Here is a 12452-nt window from a genome sequence, read left to right as displayed (position 1 = left end):
TATTTTAGGCGCCGTGCTGGTTCCCTCGAGTTCCGGGAACACGAAACTAACATTAAAGGACTAAATAGTGCAAAAAAAAGCATCATCTGGTAGTCGTGCCTGTCCATTTCGACGACTTTGTTCGACGGGCTGTGAAAATATAACCACATGTTCCGTGCAAGGGAATGGCTGGCGGCTTATCGACCCTCAGTTTCAGGGAAAATGAAGTATTCAGTGTATGGGTTTTCGTGTATATGCCACAAAAACGGTCTTCCAGATTGTCGCGAATATTACTTTGCCTCGGTTTCAAGAACGCGTATGAAAATATGTGTTTATCGACGGAATTTGGCTCCCAGTTATAATATATACGTATTTTACATTCACAAGCAAAAGTTGGTTGCAGTTCAAACGTATATCTATTATGAGTAAAAACTCTAGTCCATTGTTACTCGAGACTGCACAATTACACGAAACTTTATTTTATTTATGTGAGTACTGAATGTGGCAATGATGTATTTAAAACTTTAGGTTATCTCCCAATAAAGTGCAAGTTCAAGTGTGTTTGTCGCGACGTATTGCAAATCCAGAGGTTCTCAGTTCATTTCCCGTTAAAATTAAAATTTTTATTAAATTGAATCTAAATTGAAATTAAATTAAAATTTGCTGTTCTCTGTCATATTTTGCGATTATTCTATTCAGGTAAATAAAGTAACGGTGAATATAATAGAAATGAAATAATACTTCACTGAAATAACACTTCTGAATAGTATTCGAAAATAAAACAAAAACCAAATTTTTGAGATTCCTGTAATTATTTAGATGAAATACGAATAACACCATTAAGCCTTGTTTCCATTATTATGAAAAAATATAAATATGCTGACCAAGGCAGTAATTTATTTTATTAAAAACATAAACTAAACGTAACGTTTCAACCTTCTAGCAAGGTCTTCAATTCGGGCAAGACTTTTGTACTTGATACAGAGTCTGATGAAGACCTTGCTAGAAGGTTGAAACGTTACGTTTAGTTTATGTTTTTAATAAAATAAATTACTGCCTTGGTCAGCATATTTATATTTTTTGAAATACGAATTATACTATATGACGAATTTCTTTCTCCTTGCTTTCCACACAACGGTACAACGTCAATAATACAATATCCCTGCTGTTTAAGATAAAATGTTGCAGTTACTATATTATAGAATTCGTTATTTTTAAATTAGAAAGAAGTGGGCACAGTGATATCAATAACATAATTTTTGAAACTTATCTAAAATTTGTAAAAATTATGATCTCTGAACCAAAGTACATCCTCATTCTTAACGATATACATTTCAACGAAATATAGTTGTTATGCTTTGAACTCTCCTAAATATTTTAGTCATTTTAGGGGACACTCAACAATACTGAAACTTCTAATTTAGAAATAAATCCAATTCCCTGTAATTCGAAGCTAGGGCATCAGGCCTGGCAGCACGTAACCGATACACCACGGAGGTTAATTCCATTGAAACAAATGAAGACACATTCAGCCAAAAAAGATAAACGATAATTCGAACACCGATTCTTCCAAATTCCGTAACCTATAATGGGTGCGCCCTAATTCTTCTAAAAGTGTCCAAGATGTCCGGAGTCGCAGGTGTGGCATTAAGCTTTTATCTTGGAAATATATAGTGCACTAGAAAACAAGCGCTTTAACTGGAGTACATTGGAAGAGGCTTCTCTGTGAAGTTCTCGTTTTTCTTAGTCTCCCCGTCTTCTTTGCTTGGTTGATGAATTATTTATCTTCCCCCTTGTTTCTGCACGATCGGGACTAATGGTGGGTAACTTTACGTGGAAACCGAACCACGTCTTACACGCAAAGGCAAGAGAGTCCATGCGAGAGAAACGCTGGACTTTGAAAATTGATACTCTAATCCCCTCTGCCTTCTACGAGGTAAAGAGATGTATCTTAAAAGGTATACATTTCTTCAATTTCTCCGTACTTATTAATAAGGTTCGAAAGTTAAAATATGTTTACGGACATGTTCAATTCCTGTTGCGCTTATCCATTGTTCAACGGTCATCAAATTAGAAATTTTCACAAGGGTCTGCTAGAGTATAATCCATAAATAAAAGTATTCCCCTGTACATTCCACTGTCGCAAATATTCATATCACCGACCCAGAGTATTTCGCTTGTCAGTCAGACTCCATGGAGGGACCAATTTTAGTGAATTTGCATACTAGTACTTTTTGATTGATTTGTTTTGTTTTACTTCGCTTTTCTGCCAATTTTGGCTAATCGCGAAGATGAGGATGGCGACATGGTGACATTGATGGAAGCACAATCGCAAACACAAATGGACATGGCACAAGTGCCGTAAAGGATTATATTGGCTGTGAGTTCAGACGCCAGAGCCTCCTTAGGCTGCAGTCTAAGGTATACTACTTGAAAGAGAGGTTGACAATTACGTGCCTTCAGTGAACGTCATCCCAGCATAGTTTTTAATATAATGCATAATTTTAATGCAATATATGATGTTAGTTAATTTGCGTACGATAAATTTAAGTTGCACATTTCTCAAGGGTCACAATGAAATACAATACTTAGACTTATTTTCTTAAATGTTATTCTAATAAGCCCAATAATGAAGTATGTTCAATGTGTTTAACGTGTTTATTTTATTGGAATAATCATCTAATATTCATGAATTATTTGTAATACGTTTCTTCATTTTTTGTGTTACATATTAATGTGTGCAGTATATTCTAGACTATAACAGGAACTCAACATTGTATGGCATTTAGTAGTTATTCTGCGTAATTATACTGCGATTGTTATTGTTGACATTTTCAACATTACTATCTCGTTTGCCGAATTTGAATATCTCTTCAGCATTATTTCGCAGCAAACTCTAACATAATATGGCTTCTGCATGGCAATATTAATTGTTGCATAATACTTTTCCATAGATAATAAAATAAACAACTTTTTGTGATTTAAAGCTCAAAAATAACCTTCTATTAAAGAACTACACTCACGAAATCAAATAGGATTTGAACCTGCGACCTTTTTAGTGCTTTGGATACCACCTATAACTGTAGATCGAGTCCTATTTAGCCTATCTTTGAATAAAGCTTAACACAAACTTTACAGTGTAATTTGTGATAACAGTACATGTGATAACAGTATAATTTGGCGACTAGAAAACATTACCCTGTTGAATTGACTTTCAAAACAAATTTATTTTCAACATTAAAACATAGAAACGTAGATCGTTTGATACCATTACCTCATATGAAGTCAATGGATATATTTATATTGATCTTGGAAATTGTTGTGCTTCCTCTTGTGAATTTCATTCTCTCAGCTGACTGCTAAGTTTCCCCACAGAATTACTGCTGATGTGACTGATTATGTTCTTGTAGCATCACACTCGTTGAAATACAGCGATAATTGAGGATGTGAAGTGTTTCTTGTCCTCCTATACGGTTCGAAACTGTGAATATCTGCAGGAGATTCCCATCTCTTCAGCAGCTTTGCCACGACTGAAGCAATATGGTCTTACTTCAGTCAGCTTCTGCAAGCAGATTACGATTTAACGCCTGAATGAAGTTGATAGGATAGAAGGAAACCGTTGAGAAAACCACAAGTCACTAAGCACATCTTACAATCTGCTAATCCTAGTAATGCCATCTATTCGCAGCTGCGTAAAAGTGGAAGGATTTTTACATCGTATCGTGAATGGAACACCGTGTTCAATAAGAATTACAAACCTTAAGTGACAAAGCTTGTATGAAGTTTATTTGTTCTCAGAGACTATGTCTACACTTTACAGTGGAATCGAAACCACTGCACAATGCGAATCCACCGGTAATCGAACCAGGAATACCTTAATTACAAGGAAAAGACGTTAGTCACTATGCTACTGGGGAAACATGATCCTTATATGCCACTGTGCTGCGTTACTGTGTGGCTTCTTTGCATGACACATTTTTCCGTACAGACTCTCAGTTTTTACCTTTAGAGGAGAAGGTCTAAATATGGGCGAAGGTTTAAATATGGGTTTTGTAGTTATCAGCGCTCCCGGGTGCTGCAGACTGGCGGAGGCTATTGGAACTGGTTATGTGTCAAGAAAAAAGGTTGCGGCGCCAATTCGCAAGAGAAAGTGGTGGTTAGTTTCGGCCTTGGACGCTGTTATAGAATTGCGACATCCAAAAACTTTTTGCAGGTATGTTTTATATCGGCGTTTTCTGAATTCTCATCTGCTTTGTATAGGTTATGATATTAGCGGTACATAAAACAAATGTGGGCTTTTATAATGCCATGATTTGTTTGTGAAATATGTACCACGGAGAACAAAAATAAATTGAAGAAGAAAAATAGCGTGATGGTTTAAATATGCGCTATGACATGAGGTCGGTCTATTGGTGAGATCACATTTTCAACAAATATTTGGATGATTTTCTTAATTTCGATTTTTCCCATTCCGCGTGATTGTCAAAACAACAGATTATTCATAAATATGAATTTTATAATGTTTTAGCGATAAATGACGGTTTTTTAAAATTTTAATTGCTTTTTGTGATATTGCCACTAGTAGCCCATATTTAGACCACAATTTTTAAAAACATCATTTTACCATTTTTTGGCAATTGCATTTTTCTTTAAAAAATGGAGACCTTCTATACTTTAGCATGCTATTACATTTAAGTATATATTTCATAGATATGCATTTTAAAGGCAGACGGTTGATATATTATTTTTTTCCTCCGAAAATGACAACATAAAAAGGGGGGCCCATATTTAGACCTTTTCCTCTACTAATTATTTGTTATCAGTTTAAAGCATTGGAATTAAGATCTGGATCTCGTAATGCGCTATGGAAATGAAGTAAGCTGCACACTCTTTTCCGGGAATCTCTGGAGCAAGGGAACGAAAGCAAATCTCTGCGCAAACAGTGACTCGAGAGGGCTCGACTGATGAACGCCCAAGAGGGAGAGTGAGTGGAAAACGCAGCTACAGCTACCAGGCGTTGCAGCAGCTCGTGCTGTTGCTCCACCCACTCGCTTTCTCCCCTTTTCTACCGTTATTCGTGGCCTTGGTCCACAGATTACCGAGACAGCATAGTCTTCAGAAACTTTCAGTTATAATTATTTTGCTCTTTTTGGAGTTCTCTTTCAGTGGTTCACACAGAATCTGGTTCCTATTGCTATTTTACAGTCTTACGGCGGGCGCCCTACATGCTGGCAAGGGGAGCGGGGAAGCGACCAATTCGGCGCGATAAGTAACGCAGCAGCCTGTAGAACGAGATGCGCGCAGCACATCCTCCCGCGACGTCGTAACTCTCGGCGCCACCGCTGTTGTCTGGTTGGTCTGCTGCGTATTCCCCGCTCCCCACTTCCCTTGCCAGCTTGTTGGGCGCCCGCCGTAACAGTAGAAAATACCTTTAAACGAACATAGTATTTTATTGGGCATGTTCTCGCATTCATTTCATCATCATTCATCTATATTGCTGCGATTAACCTAACGATATAGAAAATCGAATTTAAATCAGTACTTACACAAACAAAAGTAAGATATACCATAATATTTTAACCGCTAGGTAACTGAAACCGATCAAGATTTGTACGTGCCGCCTGAATGACCTAGAGATCGAAGATTCTGGAATAATGTCCTCTCCACTACATACGTGTTCTTTACGGCATACCTTCGTTAGTTACATCTAATCGTGTAATTTAAATCGTAGCCTATGCACGTGAAAAACTGAAGTAAAATACGAAATGTGCTAATACAGATGTGGATAATAAATATATTTCTACAAAAATATTATTCCGAGTAGCACTTTCATTTATAAAACTATATTATCACACAACTTTACCTGGTGTCAGGTTTCGAGTGAAATATCTTCTTTAATTGTACCACGTCATTGGTTCGCTTCAGCTGGTAGTAGACGCATGATTAAACATCTTTTAAATCTCGACCAGAGACCTTGGCGAACGTGCGATGTCGCATGTCGCCAGCCCATGTGTGTTTGTTAACACGCGTCCCTGTTTGGTTCGTCAACGTGCAAATACGTGAGCCGACAACAGACGAGAGGAGGATGTCGCCTAACAATACAGCAATTGCAGTTTACCTACTGTATTGAAAGAAAGAAAAGATAAAAAAAACTCGACAATGTAACTGGATAATTCCCCTCCTCGCCATTTTTGAAGCTGAAAAGGAAGGGTACAAAAGGGCACTGAGTAATTGATCTGAATGAATTCCGGGCACTCGGACGTGACTGCATTGAATCGGTTGGTACCGGAAAATAGCGGAGTCCAGCTCCCGGAAGCAAAATAGTACGTGACGCTTCACAAACCGCACAGCAACTCCGGTGACCAGCGTAGGGGGCTCGAGAGGCTCTGTGAGAGTGGACAAATTGAACACATTGCAAAACGCATCTCATCCGCTGGTGATAATAGAGTTTTCCCCATTTATTGACCGCTGCGAACCTGTGAAAACAGGGACTCCATTATTAACAGCTGTAGAACAATTCGCGAGATTCCATTTTTTCGAAACAATAGAAGAAAGACATATTATCTAAAATTTATGTCAACAAAAAAAATCTGCAATAATAATTTACCCAAAACGTCAGATATTTGCATTTATGTTTTTTTGCAAAAATGATCCAGAGATACCGAAATAAATTTATGTGCTTCCAAGTTTATCGACTACGCGAAAGTAAAGAAACATGCATTTATGGAATAATGCGTCACGATGCCAACCTCCGTGGCGGAGTGGTTAGCGCAGCTCGCCATGACACCAATGGTCCTGGGTTCGAACTCCGGTAATACATTTCTTCATAGCATCACTCATCCTCATCGTCAAGATTAGACAAAAGTTACTGATAAGCGACGCTAAATGACAAATCAAGCAAGCAATCTATAACTTTTCTGTATTATCTACTGTTCTTATTTTTAAAATATCAGCGTTCAAAAGACATTGTGGGATGCACTTATGAGCACATCTAAAACATCCTTAGCCTTTTTGGGAGTAAAACTCATGAATACGTCAATGGATTACCATTGTTGAATTGCACATCTAAAACTATATAAGCAAATGAACATGGTATAAAGAAAGTAGAAATTGAAATATTGATATCTTCAATGCATTTAAGAATAAGATTACAATGCAAATTACTTGAATGAAAACTTCTCACCTAAACTGCAAATTGCACCTAACTTCCTTTGTTAGTTAATAGCTGAATGTAAAATAATACACAAATAGAATAGGCCTAAGAGATTGTGAAAATTTCTAATATCTAGATTATTTATTGAAGCTTCCGCTTGGTGGTAAATTATGGAGGTTTTCTCAAGATAGCAGCTAGAAAATCGCGAACTGACCTGGCTAATATCTCGAATGAATCTCTTTAGAATTATCTGGATTGTTCGCGTCTTTTTAAGGCAGCACCTTAATTTGTTTTTTAGATTTATGTTTTTATGTATTTTGCATATTCTAAGGATATTAATTAGTGTGTTTACGTATGTTTTACACGCTAATTAAGAAACCTTTTTTGCGCTTAATTTTCCAACCCTGCCCACACACCCAGTTTAAAGTTTTAATCCTGCTTGTGATGCTAGTTGCGTTTCCTGCTTTCAAGTGTTGTCAATTTATGCGGTTACAGTGCTTCTGTCTACTCTAAGGAAAATCTAATGCATTGCGTTCGAAGAATGTATTGAAGTACTGTTTCCAGGGCCAACAAATGTTGATTAACTTTAAATAAAGAACGAAGCGCCTAATATAAACGGTTTATTTTGTGTTAGAAGAGTAATATGTAGATATTCATAATAAAACACGCGTTTATTGAAAAATGAAATACGCTGAGAGAAATATATTTTTTTAAATTTTAATGAATTTTATATGTGCATGTTATCTGATTTATTATTTATTATCGTTGTATAAAATTGACTATACAAGTGATTTGCGGGCCTTCCCAACGGCTCTGTCGAATTCTAATCAGGAAGTTCCAAGTTCGATTCCCGTTTTATGTACGTACATGCACAGTGTTATGAGTCCCGCTTCCTGTAGGTACAATCTCTATTACCCTGATCACCACAGTTCCCTGGCTCGTGACCCCACCTGAGCACTGGTGTTCTTCCTGAGAGTCCCTTCATCACTTTCATCAAATTATCTCTCATCGTCGCGATTACTCAAAAGTGGAAGAAATGCAACGAAAAATAACAACAACACAAATACAAACAATATTTTACTAACTTTGACGTGTGACTTGCGACAAATTCTAGGACGTGAATTTCGGAAGTCAAAGTTGAAACGGGGTGTAAGGGGTACCTTCCACGTAGGGGCCCAAAGGTCAACCTCACTGAACTGAAGACTAATGAGGCTGTAGCGACTGGCACTATGGCCAGTATAATTTTTGTGTTGTCCTGTTTTTGTCCTTGTGTGTGCTGAGTGCCCGTTTACAGCCTCAGCTTTTAACAGAAGTCAGAAGATTTTAAGGTTTTTAGTTATGAAACGTTAGAGTTGTTATTTTTAATGATAAGGGGCTGGCCCCCGTATAATGTGAAGGGTGCAAAATAGCCTAAGTGCTGACGCACCCAAAATTTTGAATTCAAATTCAAAAATTCAAATTCAAAGTTGAAACACAATTTGGCACTAGAATATTATCATTTTAATATAGATTAAAATGTTGTCACAACTTCTTCCTACTGCTAAAAACCCTGTGTCACCGGCTTTATTTATAGTTTTATGTAATGGTAACAAAACATATGTATCTTTTCAAGTGGCCGAAATATTTAAAAACAAGTGCAGCCCTTGTGTGCATATGTAAAACTCGTTAAACTACAACGCGGATCTGATATTAAATAACCAAACCCCTAAGATACGGAGCCTCAAACCACCCACGGGAGTAAACCTAAATCAGACAGCGTGCGTTACGCCACTGGTGTAATTGAATTTTTCTGCCACTAATTAGCCGTCCCGACGCTAACTACGCGGCTTCAAAGATTGTAAATACATTTTAATGATGCAAGGCAACACAGAGCTGCTCCTCTGACTCAAAAGGCATTAAAATAATCCAGGAAAATATGCGTGAACGAGATTGCACAACGTGATAATGCTTTCTGTGAAGCAACACTGGGAATCCGTGTATATCGCGTTAAAAAAAGAAACAACTTCCTCGCATTTGCTGGAGAAAATAAACATTGTATTCTCCACAACTGAAATAACATGCACGTTTGTGTGAAAGCTAGATAATTAATTCCGAATGCGAAATTTATATAATATTTGACTTTTTATCTCAGGGCCTTATTCGCTTCATTCGTGTAAGCTTTCACTCAGATTTAGGGAAGCGTGCAGTTCATAACAAGATTAGGAAATATTATATGAAGAGAAACATAAATGAAAACTGATGTGGGTGTAATGTTTAATCAAATTCATCCCTTTGCCATGTTTAAATGGAAATGGATGTGCCCATTGCAAGGAACATATTTCCGTTTCAATTACATTCTGTCTCGGGAATCTGTGGAGCAGCGCCGCGCATAACGGTAGATAAGGGGAGAAAGGGAGTGCACGGAGCAAGGAAGTGCGCGCTGATTTAAAAGGCTGGTAGCTGCAGCAGCGTTTTCTCCTCCATGCACTCACTTCCCCTCTCACGCGTTCATTGGCCAAGCTCTCTTGAGTCACTACTTGCGCAGAGGACTTGTCTTCGTTCGCCTGCTCCAGTGAATCACGGAACAGAGTGTAGTTCTGCTTTTAAACATATTTTCATTTGTATACTGTAAAATTAGTGTAACTTACTTTACCTTTATATGTGTGTGTGTGTGTGTGTTTGTGTGTGTGTGCGTGACTTAATGTTGAATTAATTAATCGTTCATTATTGACAAGGGTTCGTGTACTTATCACTACCGTCATAATTGTGTAAGTTGACTTAATATTCAACGTGAGAAGAAGCACCCTTGAATTTATACGATATACGAGTACATACTATCTCGACTAATATCCAGTGCTCGAAGTGAGGGTGGATGCGAAGGGATGGTATCCCCCAGCTTGAAAAGTTTTGCAAAGCATCCCCCCTACTGTCCCGTTTTTACCATGTTAAACCATAGAAGCATCCTCCCCTGCTAACTTGAACGTTCGACCAAACATCACTCCACCTTACATTTTCCACTTTAAACTATGCTTATATCAAAGATTTGAAAGGTGAGAATACTCATGACGGTAATTATGCCAGTATAAGGCCATGTAACACGCATGGAAGAAAATATAAACGTTTATATTGTTCTTATTGGGACAACCTGTGGCAAAGACCCGTGGGAAGGCCAATACATATTCTACTGCTGCATTATCCTTCGGATTTAAGAATACTACGTGGTTTCTTTAGTTGGATGTACTGTTAATGTGTTGGAAACTTGCTAAATTCCTAATCATAAATCATTCCCAATGAAATTTGTAGAGAAAACCATGTTTTCACATCATTATGGATATAAGTAACCTACTCGATTCGTTTGATGACATATTTTTAGTGATTAAAACAATTAATTAGCCCCCTTAAATGGACGCTCTAAGAATTACACGCACAAGATTTTTGAGTGAATCGGTAAGAAGAATCACTCAAGGAGCTTACTTAGTGTACTTTTTAGTTGATTTCGCACAGCTAAACAAATACAATTTATAAAATATGACAGCTTCAGAATTAACCTAATAATGTCGTACGAATTGATAGCTTGCCTGATTTTGCCTATATCGTCTCTTTCAATTGTCTAATACAATTTAATTATGCTGTAATAATAAAATATATTTTCATCTGTTATTAGTGCTAACATTTGTTCTCTCCTCTACTATTTCCAGGACTGCCTTACGTACGTCCCATGCCCCCAATTTCCGCTGTTGCCGGCAAAACCCTTGTGATCAAGTGTCCTGTGGCTGGTTATCCAATAGATTCGGTTATTTGGGAAAAGGGTAAGTAGAAGATTCAGTTTACAAATCTGTTACATGTTCCTTGCTTGCTTATTTCTCTCCAATACAGCACTTGACCATTTCATATCGGAATAACAATGAATGAACATACCAACAGGGAGAATGAATAAACATAAGAATCAAAGATATGAATACGTAGATTACAAAGTATAACCTTCCGAATCGTGCTTGAGTTGCAGAAATGTCTACCCAATGCGTAAATCTAAAAAAAAAAAAATTAGTGTAATCTTGCCGTCATATGTGGTGAAGTGGTTAGTGTACACAGAACCGCAAGTGCATCAAAGTGAATATGATTTACTCTAGTGCATCGTCATTTCTGTTGTTTCTTTTTTAAATCGACTTGATGTTTGATAGATCTTACTGCGTCAAATGGAATATCTACCGTGATGTGTGTCTTTTGCGTCTTATTGAATAAGACGCACTTCTTTTGATGCACTGCTGTGTATTAACAGGATTGATGCACTTCAACGTGTTATTAAAATAAAAATAAAATATGCACTTTTGTGCCAATTGACACATTTTGGTTCTGTGTGTGTGTACCGCACCACAACACCGTGACCCTTTCGAATCCTGGACATATGGCGCTTGAGCTAACACTATCTCCTTACAATCAAGAGGTATTGAGTGCGAGTTTCTATTAAGGAACATTTTACAGTGTTTCAGATCCCACTGTATACACAGAAAAGTAAATGCATCTGTTGCAAAAATGCATAAACTATGTATCTCAGACCAAATATTTAAGTGCGTCATCGAGGAGGATGCAGGAAGGCGCATCAATTAATGCATTTAAAGTACAGCTCGACATACGTATAACGAAATAGTGACTTGCATCACATGATGCACTTTGGCGCTACCTTTACAAACGATACATAAAATGCATCAAACTATATACCTAATTCTTGGTAAAGGCCAAAAAACACACTTTAGTGTTGATGCGTTTCTGGTGCATCAATAGATTTGATGAGTTTAGTTTTCTGTGTTTACATAAAGTATAACTAAATGTATAATACAATTTACATGCATGAATGTGTATTTGCCAGGTGATCTATACCCTTTCTCATCTATCTCTGGAGTAAGGCAGCACATAAATACATAAAATACAATTTACATGCATGAATGTGTATTTGCCAGGTGATCTATATCCTTTCTCATCTATCTCTGGAGTAAGGCAGCACATAAATACATAAAATACAATTTACATGCATGAATGTGTATTTGCCAGGTGATCTATACCCTTTCTCATCTATCTCTGGAGTAAGGCAGCACATAAATACATAAAATACAATTTACATGCATGAATGTGTATTTGCCAGGTGATCTATACCCTTTCTCATCTATCTCTGGAGTAAGGCCGCACATAAATACATAAAATACAATTTACATGCATGAATGTGTATTTGCCAGGTGATCTATACCCTTTCTCATCTATCTCTGGAGTAAGGCAGCACATAAATACATAAAATACAATTTACATGCATGAATGTGTATTTGCCAGGTGATCTATACCCTTTCTC

At 37.2% G+C, this 12452-nt stretch overlaps 1 protein-coding gene across 1 annotated transcript in view; it reads left to right on the top strand.

Annotated features, from left to right (window-relative positions):
- Positions 1 to 12452, top strand: part of LOC145981412 (cell adhesion molecule Dscam2-like) — an 842890-nt gene that overhangs the window by 638162 nt on the left and 192276 nt on the right. The window contains 1 exon segment of the mRNA XM_083114650.1: positions 10810 to 10920. Coding sequence (XP_082970776.1) covers positions 10810 to 10920 — 111 coding nt within the window.

The sequence above is a fragment of the Lepisma saccharinum genome, chromosome 2 (assembly GCF_977018435.1).
Source record: "Lepisma saccharinum chromosome 2, izLepSacc3.1, whole genome shotgun sequence".
Taxonomy (NCBI): Eukaryota; Metazoa; Arthropoda; class Insecta; order Zygentoma; family Lepismatidae; genus Lepisma; species Lepisma saccharinum.
The sequence above is the reverse complement of the archived record's forward strand: the minus strand, read 5'-3'. Positions and strand labels throughout refer to the sequence as shown.